The sequence below is a fragment of the Lepus europaeus genome, chromosome 21 (genome assembly GCF_033115175.1).
Source record: "Lepus europaeus isolate LE1 chromosome 21, mLepTim1.pri, whole genome shotgun sequence".
NCBI classification, from domain to species: domain Eukaryota; kingdom Metazoa; phylum Chordata; class Mammalia; order Lagomorpha; family Leporidae; genus Lepus; species Lepus europaeus.
The window spans coordinates 57,450,035-57,469,024 of record NC_084847.1 but is presented as its reverse complement, the minus strand read 5'-3'; the positions used below and the strand labels follow the sequence as shown (position 1 = coordinate 57,469,024).

General features: G+C 53.6%; 1 protein-coding gene across 1 annotated transcript in view; it reads left to right on the top strand.

The window, feature by feature from the left end:
* SDK1 (sidekick cell adhesion molecule 1) overlaps positions 1 to 18,990 on the top strand; it is a 983,380-nt gene that overhangs the window by 867,921 nt on the left and 96,469 nt on the right. The window contains exons 23-26 of the mRNA XM_062180134.1: positions 8,342 to 8,451; positions 10,648 to 10,798; positions 11,454 to 11,691; positions 18,573 to 18,688. Of these exons, the coding sequence (XP_062036118.1) occupies positions 8,342 to 8,451; positions 10,648 to 10,798; positions 11,454 to 11,691; positions 18,573 to 18,688 (615 nt within the window). The remainder of the gene's footprint in view (positions 1 to 8,341; positions 8,452 to 10,647; positions 10,799 to 11,453; positions 11,692 to 18,572; positions 18,689 to 18,990) is intronic.

Genomic DNA, 18,990 nt, shown 5'->3' with positions numbered 1-18,990 from the left:
CCCAAATGCCTAGGCTGCAGTCCTGATCCCCAGGCGATGGCATTGAGAGGTGGGGCCTGTGGAGGTCATTAGGTCATGGGGGCGGAGCTCTTAGGAGTGGGATTCCTGCCTTTCTGAAGGGTCTCTGCTTCCACTGAGTGAGGGCACAAGAAGAGTTCTGCTGTCTATCCCCAGGCTGGCCCCCCCAACCTGCTGACCCAGAGAAAATGCACTCCGGTTTGTAGGCCTCCTGGCCCATGTCCTTTGTTATGGCTGCCCAGACAGACTACAGCAAGAGAAGCTGGGCAGCCTGGGCCAGGACAATGCGGCGGATTCTGTGTCTGTAGACAGCGAGAGCTGTCAAAGGAGCTCGGGTCAGAGGGGTCAGCAGGTGCCCTTTGAATGGGCAGGACCTGGAGTGCACCTGCTCCTGACCCTCCCCAAGGCTGTGATCCCTGACGCCTGGGAGGCTCTGAGCCCTGCCCTTCCGGGGTGTGATCAGGAGCCATGTTGGGTGGGTGATGAGAAAAGTGACCTGTGTGGCATGACATGGGCAGTGGGGGTATCTGTGAGACTGCGTCTTCAAACCCCACCTCCCAGAAGCTGACTTCCGTGGCAGGGCCATCGTGTGGACCTGGGGTACCAGCAGCTGGGCCAGCCCTGACCTCAGGTTTCCTCTAACCTAGCAGGGACAACCGCACTCCCTTTTCACCTGCCGAGCTACACTGTCAAAACAGTCAGCAGTTCCGGGAAGGGTTAAGAGCTCCAAACCAGGGCCCTGCCTTTGACGTGGAGGCTGCGCAGGCGCCCTCGCCGCACGTGGGGCTGAGTGCTGTCAGACGGGAGAGACAGGGCTCTGTGTTCTCAGTTCTCCAGGGCAGAGAGAGCTGGGTGTTGTGACCAGAAGTGGGGCCGCCCCCAAGAGGTGGGGAACGTCTCAGGAGGAAGCCATGAGTTCTGTGGGTCTGGGGCAGGAAGCAGGGGTATGTTGAGCCAGAACGCGCAGCCGGCAGTCACTGGGGGACACTCAAGGCCCTAAGGAAGAAGGCCGAGGAGCAGAGGGAGAAAGGAAGGGGGCACACAGGCTTCATTTGAGGCTCCCAGGGGCCAGTGCAGAAGCAGCTGGGAACCCAGTGGGAGGCCAGACGCAGAGTTGGCCACGAGAGGAACATGTAGAAAGTCCACACAGGCCGGTGCCGTGGCTCAACAGGCTAATCCTCCGCCTTGCGGCACTGGCACACCGGGTTCTAGTCCCGGTTGGGGCACCGGATTCTGTCCCGGTTGCCCCTCTTCCAGACCAGCTCTCTGCTGTGGCCAGGGAGTGCAGTGGAGGATGGCCCAAGTGCTTGGGCCCTGCACCCACATGGGAGACCAGGAGAAGCACCTGGCTCCTGCCATCGGATCAGCGCGGTGTGCCGGCCGCAGCGCGCCAGCCGCGGCGGCCATTGGGGAGTGAACCAACGGCAAAGGAAGACCTTTCTCTCTGTCTCTCTCTCTCTCACTGTCCACTCTGCCTGTCCAAAAAAAAAAAAAAGAAAGAAAGAAAGAAAGAAAGTCCACACAGCCATTTCAGGACCCCACCTCTGGAGACAAAGACTCTCAGGTGGCAAAACAGAAACAACCCAGAAAGCCAGTAGCAGGAGGGAAGGGCTGGGGGGAGCCGCTGGAGAGCAGGCAGCCTCCCCAGCAGCTGAGCTCAATCAGGAGCTAAGCAGAATCCGCTCCACAGCCCATTAGGTCCGCACGGCTCCGGATCTGCTTAGGGAACCGGCCTTCCAGTCGCTTCCTGGGTGTGCGGCTCTTCTGCCAGAAGCTGTGTGCAGAAGCCCACCCCCACCCCCACCCCATCTGTCTGTAACTCCAGGCCCTCCTGCGCACCCTGTCTGGGTGTCACCTGGCTCAGGAGCGGGGGACGTCACTCAGAAAAGGAAGGGACTTGGGACCTGAAGAAGTTGTTAGACACAGGTGTTCCTGCTGGCACTGGAATTCTGGCCAAACAGGGTACAGCGGGGTTGGCGGGATTCCAGGGAAGGAGTGTGGCGGCTTTCTCTCCCTGTCCTGGGCTCTGGAGGAGAGGAGAGCCCGCACCTCGCCTCCTCCATCCGCCTCCCTGGGTTCAGGCCTCCGCTCCAGCTGCAGTTACCTTTTGGATGAGGTTAGTGATTGTCCTCTGAGCAGCCTGTGGCCTCGGATGCTGACTGGCCACCGGAGCCGCCAGGTAGGAGCCTCTGAGGTCCTGCCCAGGCCGCTCTGTGTCTCCCAGACTTGCCAGAGGCCCGGCTGAGATGAGCAGCTCTCCCGCTGCAGGCTGCACAGAAACCTGCCTGGCAGAGGTGGAGGAGCGTGAGGCCCCAGTGACGAAGCGGAAGCCGTGCTCAAGCTCGCCCAGCCTCCCGGTCGGAGGCTCGCACACAGGCAGCCGCAGGCCTCCCGGCAGCACACGGCAGGGCTCAGCGACTCCCGCAGCGTCTGTGGGTAGAGGATTGCTCCTTAATGGGGCCTGGGGACGTGCGGCCTGCGGAGTGGCATTTGAAAAGTGTGGCGTTTCTGCTTTTGTAATAAGTATTGTAAAGTGCTGTTTGTTAGCCTTAAAAGAGGAGGAATAGAGAAAAAAAACAAAAAAAACTTTCAAAGACCCCAGCTTTCCTGTGGGGTTTTTGGTTTGTTTTATCTTTCGAGTCCTAACCCAGTCTCTGTCCAGCGCCTTGTTAGCGGCCGTCTTGAAACCTAAGCAGGGAGCTGGGTGGGGAGGGGTGGGGTGGGGCGGGGGTGGGGGCAGCAGGGATTAGAGAACCCTGGTCTCTTTAGAGAAAAACGTGAACCTTTTACTATAGAAACTGAAATCTTCCTCCAGAGGCCCGTAGGAATGTTTTTTGTAATCGTTTGCTTCTGGGACTCCACGCCAATGGTATCCCATTCTGAATACCGATTTTTTTAATCATTCACAAGGTCACTGGTGTATGCGTGCATGAGTTAACACACAGGGCTGAGCACCAAGTTTAGACTGGACCTGGGTGGAGGTGTGCTGGAGACACAGGGATGAGTAAGACCTGCATTTATCTCCAGGGAGCTCAGGTGCAAGAGGGTCTGCAGTGTTACCTCCGCAGGCAGCAGTGATGCCGTGGCTGGGCTGGACCCGACCCTGGGAGTGAGGCAGCAGGAGAGTGGCCTGCCCTCTGGGCGGCAGGAACTGCTGGAGCTTAGGTGGTCTCTTGCCGCTCTGCACCTCTGCTGTGGGACCATGAAAGTAACCCACAAGCTGACCGTGTGCCAATAAAACTTTATTTACAAAAACAGGAAGTGGGCCAGAGTTTGCTGATTGCAGTAGGAGGTCCTTATTTAATAAGCCTGCCTCAGAGTTATCTGTCTGAAGGAAGTGGTTGTGTTTGACCAACTGTTTGTTGATTGGCCCAGCCACTGTGAAGTTAGATGCTAACTTGTCAAAGACTGAAAGCTGCAAAGCCAGAGGTTATGGCTATGTTTTGTGTAGCTCTTCTATCCAGCTTTGTTTCTAACTCTTACCTATTACTGAGCATTGTTTCTTTTTATTTTTTTTTTAAATCTTTATTTATCAGAAAGGCAGAATTAGAGAGAGAGAGGTCTTCTATCCGTTGGTTCACTCCCCAAATGTCTGCAATGGCTATGACTGGGCCAGGCTGAAGCTAGGAACCAGGGTACAGGGGCCCAAACACTTGGGCCATTTTCTACTGCTACCCCAGGTGCATTGGCAGGGAGCTGGATTGGTAGTAGAGCAGCAGGGACTTGAACCGTGGCCCTAAGGGATGCCAGCACTGCAGCCGGAGGGTTAGCCCACTATGCCACAGCACTGGCCCCTGAGCGTTCTCTCTTCCATTGACCCTGAACGTTTCTTTGTTATGTTCTCCTCCAAACCTGGTTTGTCTTGTTAATGAGCAAAATAAAATCTTTAAAACACATCATATGTGAAAGGTCATCAAAAAATTGACGGAACTGCACTTTATAAAAAGGCCACATGGATTTGAAAACTTTTACACCAAAACAAACTTACCTATAATTCCATTTTTGAAGAACTCTCGTTTTTTGTTGTGAGTTGCCTGTCCTTGATAGGACCAGCAGTGTGCTAGAGGCCCACATACGACCCCAAGAGAGCTCAGGGTGTGGACTACATACTCTCCAGCCTCGCCTGTGTCGGGGCTGGGGCAGCTTCCTCATGGAGGCCTCCTAAGGCCCACGTGCTTTCTCGGTCCCAAAGGCGCCTGCCACTTGCACAGAGAAGGGGCAGATGTGTTAGGAAGAGGCAAGACCACTTGCATGGGCACAGGTGTTGGAGGCCGCATGATGCCTTCAGGTGGTGAGAAACTGCATCTTGAGAAATGTGGCAGAGCCAAACGGAGCCATGTGGCACCCACCAGGGCTCACCGGTAATATGGCTCCCATCCAGGTCGATGCTCTCTAAAAACAGAAACCCAGAAGGGTGGGAAGAGCAAGGATGTCCGACCTTGGACATCAGGTGGTCTTGTCGTCCCCATCCATTTGGCCCTAGCCCTGAGTTTGCAGATCTCAATGAGTAACACTAAAGCCCACAGTTAACTAGCATCGCCTTCCCAGGGAGTCCTCTTTCAGAGAATGGCAAAGGGGCCTCCGGGCTTTGACAGGGAAAGACCCTTCCCTGGAGACCCTCCGGATGCGGAGGGCAGTAAGCAGGGATTTGAGATCCTGTTGGAGCCTCTTTTCCTGGGATCTCCGCTGCTGGAGTTGCAGGCTCACTTCACAGAAGGACTAAATCCACTCAGTGGCCTCTGGCTGAGCTTCGTCCATTGCCCAGGACTGCCCCTCCCTCCTCCGCCAGCCTCCAGCTCTTGCCAGTTCTCTATGTTCCTCTTGGTCGCGTGGGTGGAATGGTCTTGAATGCCAGAGCCACTGCCCTGGCCACGGGTGGCCCTGCTAAGCCTTGTCCCCACACAGCAGCCCCTGCAGCCGAGATCTCGCCCTGAGTGGGGGTCCTCGGACAGGCTGAGGGGGGCCCACAGGGTCAGGAAGTCCAGACTCCAGTGAGTGGGTCTAGGGCCATTGAGGCAAGGGACAGACTGAATCCGTGTGTGCCCAGTGGAGTGCAGGGAGAACATGCCCCAGTTCCACCACCTGGGCCCAGCGTGCCTCATCCTTCTTTGTCAGCAGGGGATCCAGGGAGGGGCAGAGAGACAGAGAAAGGAGTTGCTATGCAAAGGTGAGTGAGCTTCGGAGTTAGGCCTCAGGGACTTGGAGAACGAGTGAAACCCACCACGCGCCCGTTTCCCTCACCAAGCATAGATAAGAAAGGGGATGAGGAGCAAAGAGGCTGCACCGGCTGCTGAGCCCGGATGGTGGGAGCAGGTGTCAGAGGCAAAGCGCCCCTGTGGCCACTTGGCGCGTGAGCTACACGTGCTTCCACAGCGTTTCACCGGGGGGCTCGAGTTGACTGGCCGGACTCTAAAGTCACCTCTTTTTACTCCTGCCTGCCTTTTTTGATTGTAGCCGATTTCCCGAGAAATAACGCGAGTGCTTTGGTTTAGTAGCTGGGAGATTCCGTCCATGAGTTGCCTCAGACTCAAACCAGTGAACCCTACCACGGGGGCCCCCAGTAGACAGGGAGTCCCTTCACACCCAAATTCAACCGAATTGGACAGGATTTGGCCAAAAGGGATTCATAACTGTTATCAGCAGCATACAGAATGGTACTTCTGTGAGCTGCATAACCACGGGCTCACGACTGCCTCTCTCCCCAGTATCTGGCCCAGGCCCCCAGCCATTCCCCCACCTCAGGTACCCACTGAACCCTGAGAAGGTTAGGCGGCCTCAGACCGTATTCAGTATCAGCAGGTCTCCTGGGTCTTCACAGACACTGAGGGAGTGGGGAGGGGCAGACAGCCAGCCACTGTGTGCCCCAGAGGACCCTCTCGGAACCTCTCCTCCAGGCAAGTATCCTGCACAGCCTTCATCGCCCTGCTTAGGTCGTGTCCTCTTCTCCTCACTCTCTAAAGCGAGGATCTGTGGACTGCGTGGGTGTCCTGGCACAGAGACCCCCTCCTCCTCCCCTCCTCCCCTCCTCCTGCTGCCCTGCAGGCTGCATGGTCTGCTCCTGGCCGCGCCGGCCCAGGTGCACCTGCCCTGCTGCTTGCCGACTCCTGCTCTTCAGATCATCGTCCATCTGGCATTTTTGGCCACGTTTGCTGATAGTTTTTTTTTTTTTTAATTGAGAATAAATACACGTAACATAAACTTAAGCGAGCAGAGTCACACTGCTGTCCCGCCACCACCTCACTTCCATCACCCAGAAGGGAAGCCCTGTGTCCAGTAGCACTCTCTCTCCACTCCCCTCTTCTGCAGTCCGTGGCAGCCACTGGTCTGCTTTCTGTCTCCATGGACTGACCTATCCTGGATATTTCATAAAATGGAATTATGCAGCACATGGGCTTTGGGATCTGGCTTTTTTTTTTTTTTTTTTTTTTTTTGGACAGGTAGAGTTAGTAGACAGTGATAGAGAGACAGAGAGAAAGGTCTTCCTTCCATTGGTTCACCCCCCAAATGGCCACCAGAGCTACGCCGATCTGAAGCCAGGAGCCAGGTGCTTCCTCCTGGTCTCCCATGCGAGTGCAGGGCCCAAGCACTTGGGCCATCCTCCACTGCCCTCCCAGGCCACAGCAGAGAGCTGGACTGGAAGAGGAGCAACTGGAACTAGAACCCAGCACCCATATGGGATGCGGGCGCTGCAGGCGGAGGATTAGCCAAGCAAGCCACGGCGCCGGTCCCAGGATCTGGCTTCTTTCACTTAGTGTGGTTTTGAGGTCCCCCGTGTGATAGCTGGTATCCGGGCTTTGCTCTTTCAGTGGCTGGGTAATCGTCCACCATCTGGGTGTGCCACGCATTGTCCATCCATTCATCAGTGGACGTGGGCCCGGGTTTCGCCTGGTGGCTGCCGAGAACAGTGTACTGTGCACAGGTGCTTACAGGTGCTCGTTAGAGAGCGATGTCTGGTCCTTCGGGATCTATCCGTGGACCTGGAGCTGCGGGGCCGTAGGTAACTCCACGTGCAGCATTCTGAGGAGCCATCACTGTCTCAGTGGTTTTCATGCCTGGTGTTTGGAGCCTGGCCTCTGGTTTCCCTTAGGAGGTGCTGCCAGTACTGGGACTAGCTCGGGCCCCTCTTCACATCTATGCCTGCCCGGTGCCAATGTCATTGGCAGTTCCTCTGCCTCCCTGCCAGGCCTTGGCCACCTGCCCGCTGGGTTTCCTCTGTAGATTTCCTGTTCTGCCGTCTCAGTCACTTAGGAAATGTTAAATGCCAGGGTCCTGGGCTTCTCCATCCTTGACCAGCTTGTCTGACCCGAGATGCCCCTGCCCTGTGGGTGTATGCCCTGGGTGCCCCCAGACCCACAGTGTGGGATGCACCTGTGACCAGAAGGCATAAAGCCACCAGAGGAACCCTCGTGGCATCCTGGCTGGGCTGAAGGTGCTGTGTCCCCTTGCTGTCTCTGGCTGGCATGTACAAGGAGAGTGAAGGGCGTGGTCGGATCAGTGTGGGCAGACCGTTGGCTTCGGTACCCACAGGGCACAGGGGTGCAGGCTGCCCTGGGGTCAGACTGGAGGAGGTCGCAGGAAGTGACCGTGCCACCTGAGCCGGCCAGCAGGGTGTGGGCTCACAGATGGGTGATGAGGGCCAGGACATGGAGGAGCACCCCAAGGGGCCAGCCTTAAAAGGCAAGTCTCTGCTTTCAGGAAACTCTGCCCTGGGGTGCTTCTTTGCCAGCTTAGGGACACACGTGGCCTGCAGGGACGGCCCCCCAGGGCAGAAGCCACTCCCTCCCCTTCAGTGTAAGAACCTTTGTTATGCCAGGGGCTGACAGTAGACTCTGTGCTGCGTGTGCTGGACAGAAATGGTCGGAGTGGTGGTTTCCCTATTCCTGGGAAATGGCCCTGGACTTTAAGTGAGGATACCTGGCCTGTGCCCACGGCTCCTCCACCACGCACGTCTTTCCCTCTGGGCCTCCCTTTGAGTTCTCACCTGTCAAACAGGAGGACGTACACAATGATGTGGAGGGTCCTCTCCATCACCAATGGTCTCTGAGCCTCAGAGGTTTGTCCCCAGAGGTTTCACACTCCAGCCCAGGCCCTCCATCGCCAGGGCCCAGTTAACAATTGGGCTTTTCCCTAAAACCCTCACAGACATGAAGGTGAGAGCAGCAAGAGCCTACATTCCCGGGAGTGTGGGACACACCTTTTCCCCAGTGTGGGGGACACGGCGTGGCTCTGTGCAACCTGCCAGGCACAGGCAGGTGCATGGGGTCTACAGGTGAGCCTGGGTTCCCACGGCTTGTCCAGCCCATCTCAGGATCCCTTTCTGCAGGTTGGAGCCATCGGCGATGAGGAGGAGTGGGTCAGCCTCTACGAGGAAGACAATGAGCCCGACGCCCAGATGCTGGAAATCCCAAACCTCACGCCCTATACTCACTACAGGTGAGAGCAGATGGCCTCTGTCAGCAAGGACAAAACGTAGTTGCGAGTGTGTGTGTGTGTGTGTGTGTGTGTGTGTGTGTGAGAGAGAGAGAGAGAGAGAGAGAGAATGAATCAGATTTCCACATAGCAATGAGAGCAAATCCAAACCTGAAGGAGAAGGCAAGAGACACAGTTGAGTAAGAGGACGCTTCAAAAAGTTTGCAGAAATATGAAATTTTAAAAAATAACCACATTTGGCACAAAAAGTTTAGAACGCCATGGGGAGAGTTTTTTCGTAGTGCACATTTGCCCTGGAAATTCTGAAGACCCCTTCCTATTTTTCCGAGGGAGATCACTCCCGCGTGTTAGAGTGGCAGTGTTTTTTCCATCTGTGCCAGCGGGCACAATGCCCTGCAGGCAGAGCTCACTCTTGCACTAGGCAGCAGAGAGGTGGCGTTTTTCTCTACAGACACTCGGCAGCCTCTGGGGACCACTAACAGTCTGTGTGCAAACAGAGCAGATGTCCCGGGAAGATCCGTCCACTGCCCCTCCCAGGGCCCAGGAGCTGCTGAGCTCACGCACCAAGCACTTAACGTGCCTTTTAACCTTTGGCTTCTTGATCCTGCAACTTCTCTGAGCAGTAAATCTGTGGCCTTCACAAAGGGTGCAGTGATCATGAGCTGTTAGTGATGGTACAGCTTCCCGTAAGATCCTTGAAGGGGGTGACGTTTCCAGTTATAGCCAGATGTGGATTTTGCTAATGTCGTTGTTCTGCCAAGACGGATACATTTCGGCAGATCAGAGAATGGAAGAACAGGAATTACTAATTCAGGGAGTGAAAGGTGAAGTTACATCTTTGTGAAGGGTATTTTTTTCCTGCGCAATACCGCAGTTAGAATTAAAAAAAAAAAAAAGTAATGAAAGGCACAATTGAACATCCTATGATTAGAGTGTGTGAATCAAGACACAATATACTTATTTTTGGAGGAAAATATTTGGCTTAAATTGAGCTGTGGGGATTCAAGACTTGCCATGTAAAATCAGCTGAAGACATATAATTACCTCAAAGTCAGAACTTTGTACATCAGTGTCCCTGTGTGAAATTCATGTAAATTTAGGGAACCTCTGTAATAAATATGAGTGTATCTGGGCTTGTTTTTTTATAATATGCAAATCCAATTCGAATAATTATATACAGATAAAGAAGAGATAGCGCTTTTAGCATTAGCATGGACGTTTTAAAGAATAGCTAACCCCACTCTCTGTACAGATAAACTCTGAAGATCTCAGAGTTATCATTAGGTCAGAATCCAGGCGGGTGGATTCTGGGCCATTGCTCTTCTAAACCAATAGAGAGAACAGGGTGTGGAGGTGCCCTTTGTCCTTACAAATTAAAAGTCATTGCAAGTCCAAAAGAAATTGGACTTCGAAAACCATCATTTGGTAGCAACCTTGTGATGCTGCTCTTCTGTTGGGTGACTCCTTTGATCCCCTGAGGGTACCCTAAATTGAGTCATCCAATGGCAGTTGATCACCACGTAGATTTCTGGCCTTCCCGCCTGATCCCATAGATCTCCCACCTAATCGTGAAGATTTCTATATCCCCACCTGACATGGAGATGTTTATCTTTGCCATGTGATCATGTAGATTGGTGTCTTTCCCAGCTGATCACAGGGATTTTCATCCTTCCGACCTGATGGTGTCGATTTCTGTCATTCTCAACTATCCAATTAGGTTTCCCTTGGGAGCTTAAAAATCATGGAGTTGCAATAGATTTACCATTCTTTGGAGGCTTTTAGGGAAAAGAGCCTTGTGAGGGGGCTCTAAAGAGTTGTGGGGGGCAGGGGGATGGTTTTGAAAAACAGGATTATTTTGGTGCAGAAAAATTTTGAAATCCATGCATAGGTTTTCCATAATATGTGTTTTCTGAAGACCCCTTCGTGTATAATTTGCATTTTGAATAAAGCCAGGAAGAAAGAGGGTGTCCTTGAGCCATGGTCTTTGTGGTACAAGAATTCTTTTCTAAGTTCTTTTGTTTGTTTATTAATTGAATTTCATTTGAAAGAGAAAGATCTTCCACCCGCTGGTTCACTCCCCGAGTGCGAGTGCGGACAGGCACAGTGTGTCTGAGCCTCCCCTGAGAAACAGACCTGGGTTCTGTTTGGTTTCCTCTTTCCCATGCTTCAGACTAACCCTCCTCCATGGCTTTACCCCAGATTCCGAATGAGGCAAGTGAACATCGTTGGTCCGAGCCCCTTCAGCCAGTCTTCCCGGGTCATCCAGACGCTGCAGGCACCCCCAGACGTGGCTCCAACCAGCGTCACGGTCCGAACTGCTAGTGAGACCAGCCTGCGGCTCCGCTGGGTGGTGAGTCGGCAGCTGAGAGGGGGACAGTGGGGACGGTGTGGAGGTGGTCAGTGCGTTCACGTGAGTCCAGGGCCTAGCTGTTTCCTTCTTAAAAGTAACCCCATCACTAAGCCACAGACATCAGCGTTTACCTTTGTTGTTGGATCTCGGATCAGCCCAGGATATCTTATAATAGGTAGCATCCGTCACTCACTGCTGGTGCCCGAGGAACGTTCTATGAGGCAGGAAAGCTGGTGCCACACATTGGGCCGAGACGTCTTTACGCCAAGTCGACACAGAACCAATACTCAGTATTTGCAGCATCGCCACCTGATGTGGAATCGGAACATTTCCTCACAAAACTAAACCAAAATGTATTAAAGGAAATCATGTCCAGTCAAGTTGCCGACATGGTTTCATTTAATTCACAGAGAAACATTTCAGGAAAAAAGGAAGTAGAGGATGCTAAGGATATTCTACCAAGAAAATATTTGCCATGGAATTGGCCTTGTGAGACAGGCCGTCCTCTGGGAGCTTGGAGGTGACCATTGGCCTCGTAAGACAGGCCGTCCTCTGGGAGCTCGGAGGTGGCCATTGGCCTCGTAAGACAGGCCGTCCTCTGGGAGCTCGGAGGTGGCCATTCTGAGATGTCAGCTTCTCACGTGTTCATTCACAGCCCCTGCCCGACTCCCAGTACAACGGGAACCCCGAGTCCGTGGGCTACAGGGTCAAGTACTGGCGCCCAGACTTCCCGTCTTCGGCACTGACCCAAGTTGTCAACGACCGGCTAGAGAGGGAGCTGACCATCGAGGCGCTGGAGGAGTGGACAGAGTACGAGCTGCAGATGCAGGCCTTCAACGCCATTGGGGCCGGGCCCTGGAGCGAGGTGGTTCGGGGTCGCACACGGGAGTCAGGTAAGAGGGTGGGCTCATGAACCCGCGGCCCCACCTCCAGCTGGTGGTTCCTGACGCCTGTCCCATTCGTGTCCACATTGGCGCTGTACAGGACCCACTGGTTAGCCATGGACCAGAATTTAGGTCCAACTTCACTAGGACCCAGGGCCGTGCACTTGAAGTTGATGGTGAATTCCGACAAGGACTGGACTCACATTATTTTTAATCAGGGACAACTTTTATCTCAGGGATAAAAAGCAGGATCCGCAAAGACCCCGTGGGGCATCCTTAAAATACAAGGTACCAAGGCTTCTTCCCACGTAGATTGAGGTTAAGATGGTCAAGTCCACAGCAGCCAATAGACCCCCACTGGGTCAAGTGCCACAGCAACACCACAGTTTCTCACTCACACAGTCCCAGGTGGGATCTCTGTGTGGTGACTCAGGGCCCCAGGCTCTGCTGTCCTGGGAATTGGTCACCCTCTGCAGCCTGCTCCCAGAGGGGACAGAGGGAGCTAGCCTGGGCACAGCTGCCTCTAACCTGTCCAGAGTCAGCCTATGTCGCTCGGCTTGTCCCCACCAGCCCCACATGGGGTCACAGCTTATGGCCAGCAGGAAGAGCAAACGTGGCTTTGGTCATCGCTGAGTGGTTTCTGCTGACTGTGCTGTGGACTATTTGCCTCCCAATCACCTCGGCTTTGCAGATGGACTTGGACCAGTCCACAGTGGTTTGTGGGAACAGAGAGAGGAGTAGGGCTAGCACTCCCTAAAGAAGTGCTGTGATGTGGCCTGGGCCCCTTCTGTCCAGGCTGAGTTAGTGAGCTTTGGTCCTGAGAAAGAAGGAACTGGTTGTCTTGCTCTCTGGTCTTTTTTTTTTTTTTTTTTTTTTTATTTATTTTTGACAGGCAGAATAGATAGTGAGAGGAGACAGAGAGAAAGGTCTTCCTTTTTGCCGCTGGTTCACCCTCCAATGGCCGCTGCGGCCGGCACATCGTGCTGATCCGAAGCCAGGAGCCAGGTGCTTCCCCTGGTCTCCCATGTGGGTGCAGGGCCCAAGCACTTGGGCCATCCTCCACTGCCTTCCCGGGCCATAGCAGAGAGCTGGCCTGGAAGAGGGGCAACCGGGACAGAATCCGGCGCCCCGACTGGGACTAGAACCCGGTGTGCCGGCACCGCAAGGCGGAGGATTAGCCTGTTAAGCCACGGCGCCGGCCTGCTCTCTGGTCTTTGACAGATGTCACAGTGTGGACTGGACAGGTAGAGGGGGTTTTAGTTCTAGACTGACTTGGGCTGTTGCAGATAGTTCTGAAAATAAATTCCTCACTTGGCCCAGAACCAAGCAAGGAGGTCTGAATGGTGGAGGCTGTGAACCCAGCCATTGGTCAGAGATAGTGACCAAGGCTCACCCACTCCTTCCCCAGGAGGACCTCGGGCCATTTTCCGTGCTGGCATCCAACGTGGGTGCTGCTCTTTCTCTCTGCTGACTGTCTGTGTTAAATGAAAGCATTGTAGCCCTGTTGATTTAGTTTTATTGTGGACACAGCTCCATGTCCTGGAGACAGTTCCTGGGCCTAGCCTGGGTCCTTGTTCCTTGAGGCTCAGAGAGAACAGGGTCAGGGAGGCCGACCATGCTGTCAGTGTGGGACAGGGGCGGCTGGTGCCCACCAGCAGTAACTTCCACCTCCAGAGTCTCTGAACATCCCCCAGCGCCCAGCTCAGAACCTCCGTGCTTCTACTCGTGTGCTGAGACCCATGGCGAGAAGGGCTCCTGCTGCTGTTGCTGTTGTTTTAAATAACAAAACTTATTAAATTGTTAAGCAGTGAAAACTGCCTCAGGAGGTGAAGTTAGAATTCTACCTGTCAAATTTGAAAAAAAAAAAGAACAAAATGAGAAGATGTAGCCCTATCTAACAGGGCTCAAATGGAGAGAGGAGATGGGCAGAAATAATGGCTGAAGAATTCAAGTGGACAAAAGTTGAAGGAGCATGAATCCTTAACAGAATAGATAAAAATAAACACCCATTGAAATGAGTTGTGCTGTAACTCAGATTATCCAGGGAGCTAAGGCAGTGTGACTGAAGTGACCACTTAAGAACAAGACCAAAGACAGAGGAATAATTATCTGGAAGAAGCTACAGGAAAATGACTGAATCTCAGATTTTATACCCAGCTAAACTACTTTTCAAGGATTTCACTCAGACAGCAGCAAACTGAGTGTTATACAAAGATGAAGAAAATGTGCTGTGATAAGAAACGGAAATGCTATTTTGATAATGTTTCCAAGAATAAGTGGTACAGTGCTGAGTTGAGACTCTTGGTACCAGCCTGCATGGCTTTTGAGAACCTGTGTTTGCAGCGGCCAAGAGAGTGCAGAGGTTGACCCTCTCTGGGTAAAGGCACTCCTGACGGTTTTCTTCTTGTCTCATCTCTTGCACAGTAGCTCTGGGGAGGCTTTGCCCTGCAGTATTGTTTATTTTTGTAGGGACTCCTGTAATTTTTTGTTGTTATTGTTTTTGACAGGAAGAGTTAGAGAGACAGAGAGAAAGGTCTTCCTTCTGTTGGTTCACCCCACAAATGGCCGCTGCGGCCGGTGCGCTGCACTGATCCAAAGCCAGGAGCCAGGTGCTTCCTCCCGGTCTCCCATGCGGGTGCAGAGCCCAAGCACTTGGGCCATCCTCCACTGCCTTCCCGGGCCATAGCAGAGAGCTGGACTGGAAGAGGGGCAACCAGGACAGAATCCAGCGCCCCGACTGGGACTAGAACCTGGTGTGCCGGCGCCGCAGGCAGAGGATTAACCTAGAGAGCCCTGGCAGCAGCTGGGACTGCTATAATTTAATTAACATTGAGGTATAGAGTTTGCATCAAAGAAGCATAGCAGTTTTTTTTTGCCTTAGTTGCTGGCATTGTATATGTGCCCACCCCCTGCAGAACGCACTGCTTCAGTCTCAGGCCTGATGTTCGTAATTCCCGTGTTGAGAAGCCGTGTCCTGAGAATAAGAACTGTTCCTGCAACTGAAGTTTGCTTGGTTACCCACCACAGTCTCTTCTTTTGAGGCTTATCACTTTTGGAAAATTATATTTTAGTTTTTAATTGAATTTTTGTTCAGTTAGAAATTTTGGAGGCCAGCACAGTGGTGTTAACGGGTTAAGCCGCTATCTACAGTGCCGGCATCCTGTAACACTAGTTCGAGTCCTGGCTACTCTGCTTCTGATCCAGCTCACTGCCTGTGCCTAGGAAAGCAGTGGAGGATGACCCAAGTGCTTGGGTCCCTGCACCCATATGGGAGACCCGGAAGAAGCTCTGGCTCCTGGCTTCGGCCTGGCCCTGCCCTGGCCATTGCAGCCATTTGGGGAGTGAACCGGTAGATGCAAGATGTCTCTGTCTCTCCCTCTCTCTGTGATTGTGACTTTCAAATAAATAAATTAATCTTTTTTTTTTTTTTGAAAATTTATGTATTTGAAAAGCAGAGTTACAGAAAGAAGTAGAGAGAGAGAGAGAGATCTTCCATCTGCTGGTTCACTCCCCAAACGGCCACAATGGCCAGAGCTGGGAAGATGCAAATCCAGCTTCTTCCCAGTGTCCCACATGGGTGCAGGGGCCCAAGGACTCTGACCACCTTCTGCTGCTTTCCCAGGCACAGGCAGGGAGCTGGATCAGAAGTGGAGGAGCCAGGACTTGGACTGGCGCCCATATGGGATGCTGACACTGCAAGCGGCAGCTTTACCTGCCCCGATAAATAAATCTTCAAAAAAACTTTTTTTGATACAACATCTCTCTCTCTGGGGGAAGAGCTGTCCACGTGTTTTCACCCCAGATTGAATAATAAAGACACTGATGCTCACTTCAAGGTGTGATTCAATTTCAGCCATGTTTAATGCTGGTTAATGGCCTCCTGGGCGGGTCTGTCCTCTGCAATGTGCCCGTTCCTGATGCCAGCCCCCCAGGCCTGCAGACTCTCGGGGGCCCCTGCCGGTTGTGCTGGTCCTGCAGGGCTGAGATCCTCCGTCTTGCTCGTAGCTCTTCCCGGCAGTGCCCTCCCAGCTGCAGCTGTGTTGGTTTCTGGTGCCAAACTTTACCCTCCCAGCAGAGGGCACCCTCCTGCCGGGCATGGCTCAGCTATTTGAGGTGGCAGGGCAGGCAGAGGGGAGGTAGAGAGAGAGTGGAGCTGACGGGGACAGGCCAGGGTTGGAGAGGGAGCAGAGGCAGAAGCGCAAGCTGCCCCCCACGTCTGAAATGAAGGCGTCACCTCACTAGCACAGTGCATCGGGAACGTGGAACGGACACGGGACCCGCCTGGGTGTGGCGCTCGTGGTACTGGAGTGTGGTCGACAGGTTCAGTGGCATCCCGTGATGAATGACCTTGGCTGACAAGGACAAAAGACACCCCACGAGGAGCGGCAGCGGCTGCGGAGTGAGAAGTCCTGCAGCCGGAGGACGGAGGAAGAAGAGGAAATGAGCATCTGGAGTGGTTTTGTTTTTAACAAAGGAGGGATTTCTGCGAGCATCTTGAAACTTCAGATAACCAGGTAGAGAGCCGAGCTGAACTGACCTCAAGATACACGATAGCTAAGGTTTTCCTTTTCCAAACCTTAGATGCGTGAGCGCTTTGTGGCTAGATGGCAGATTTCTGCCAGTGGACTCTGAATTAGCTGAAATTTTAGTCCCGAACTCTGCCATTGCCTCTCCTTTAACAGCCTCCTCTGGCTCTGTGCTCGTGAGAGACGCAGCCAGGTTCAAAGCCTGAGCTGCTGCCCTCATTCTCAGGAGACACAGGTGGCCCTCCAGTCAATGGGTGTGCATATTACCACGTCTTAGAAAATCAGCTATTATTTATAGATCTGTAGTGAGGATTGGGCACTCAGAGTTTCAAAGATTGACCTGCAGGAAACAGTTAAGGATTTGAGAGGTGGGCAGCGTTGCCATGCCAACGGCCTGTCTCTCTACAGATACGGACAGGGTTTCTGGAACACAGCACTGACATCTTGGGCACACACTGTGTTTGGTGTTCTCGTCTTATTCTAAAGGAAGTCAGGTAAATTGCAGGTTTACGCTCTCTTCTAATGCAAACAACCCCATTAATTTACAGTCGATTCAAGGTACCGGCGCATTTCTCATTTCTACAGAATAAGTGCGTGTGCAGGACGTGCCCTGGTAAAAGCCTGGGTGGCCTTCAGGACACACAGTGGCCATCCTACACGCACAGGAGCTCCGCTGGGAGGTGTGCGGGACAAGGACCTGCATGTGCGACAGGCACCCCTCTGAGAACACAGTGTGCTTAAACCACCGGTCCATGACCACCCTGTCAGTAAAAATGTATGCTTCATTGAAAGGCTGAATCACCCATGAGTGACGCCCGGTGGCACACTGGGAGACCATTTATCCACCATATCAGGTTGGCCCACGTTATCTCCCTCCGCAAGTGTAAGGAGGGCCGTGGCATCTTTCCTGTTTGTGGCACATGAACTGCACCTGGAGCCAGGCTGGTGCCGTGCAGGCACCGTGCTCAGCATCAGAAGGGAAAAGGGAAGACACTCTGCTGCCTCCTTCCCCGGGCTGCCAAGGCTGGGGAAGGCCCCTTTCTGTCTCCCCTGACAACTGCCCCTCCGGAAAGATCCGGGTGGGGTGGGGTGAGGGGCAGAGATGGGTGCTGAGCCTCCAGGCCCAGTGTTTCCCCAGCCGCTGCCTGCTCTGGGGCCGGCCTGCTGTCTCCCCTGGTCTTTTGTCTAAAGCAACTGCTGGCTGTGGTAGGCACCTGAGCAAGCTTGCCGTGCGTCGAGAACCTACAGGAATCCTAACATTCGGCCTGAAAAGCTGTTCTGGTATCATAGCAGAGGTGACTGGAACAACCGGAGTTTATTTCCTCTTAGTTCTGGATGTCAAGGTGTCCATGGCAGTGCCCGGGAGGAGTCGTCCAGGCCTGTCTGTGGCTGGTGGCCATTTCTCTACAGTGGCAGCGTCTCTGTCTTCCCGTGGCTCCTCCCTGTGTGTACATCGTGTGTGCATCCGCGTCTCCCCAGGGCACTGTCCCTGTGCACCTGTCTGTGTGCACACCCCTCCTTCCTACAGCCACATCCACCCTGTTGGATTAGGGGCCCGCAACTGATCACGTCTGAAACAAATCCATTTCCAAGTCAGGTCAGGCTCTGAGCTTCTGGGGTCGGGACTCCACAGCATGAACTGGAGCAGGAAGGAGGGGGTGGGCAAGTCAGCCCATGAAAGACAAGTTCTGTGGTGTGGAAACTCTACTCACAACCTGGTCATGTGGGGAGCCACCGCACTCTGCAAAGCCACGTTGCTGTCCCTGTGCTGATGACCTGGATCCCCACCCTGTTGGATGACGGTGGAGACTGCATGGGATTTTGCGTCTGAAGGTGCCTGGCACAGAGACAGCACACAGCGCACGCTCTAAGCATACGGGAGGGGTCCTCAGAAAGTCCAAGGGAAATGCATGTTCTGAAAAGCTTTGCATGGATTATCAAACATTTCTTGGACCAAAATAAATTTAATTTTGAATTCCATGGCTCCACCAGCATTGTGAAGTGCCCTCATCACATCACCCCCCTTCTCCGGCCACTCCTGTCCCCGCCATGGAGTAACCCCCTATCTGAGGTCAGAGTCTGCCGTGTCTACAAGTCACTACAGAAACAGAACAAGCGTATTTCCTTGCTGTGTGGGCTCAGGTAAAACTGAGCTCCTGACACCTGAAATGTATGGAATTTGTTGCTAATATTAAAGGGCTTTGCATCCCTGGTATGCTCCAGCAGGTTTAATCTGACCACTCCAAAGTGCTCAGGGCACATTGCCGTTCCAGGGACAGCTTGATTATTTGGGTGAAAACTGGGCCGTCTCTCACGGAAGCCATTCGACTGCTGACGCCACTCTGTTCAATGCCTTCTTTGCAGTTCCCTCTGCTGCCCCAGAAAACGTGTCCGCTGAGGCGGTCAGCTCCACCCAGATTCTGCTGACCTGGGCCTCCGTGCCCGAACAGGACCAGAATGGGCTCATCCTGGGCTACAAGGTGGGTGCGGAGGCGGCCTTGCTGCGCTGAAGGAGAGGGCCGCGAAGACGCTGCCACAGGGCGCCGCCCCAACCCACGTGTTGATGCTTTCCCACACGCGGCTCTCGGCCACTCCCTGGTTTTTGCCTCAAATGTCTTGTGTAAGCCTCGCCGTGTGAGGGAAGTGGGCACTGGTAGAACCACCTATCAAATGCCATCCGTGACTTTACCAGTAGTAAAGTGAACGGTGAGAGCCGGACTGCCGAGCTCAGCCTGCCCTGGGCCAGTTACTTAGTCCTGTGCCCTCCGCCCCTGTTTCTAAC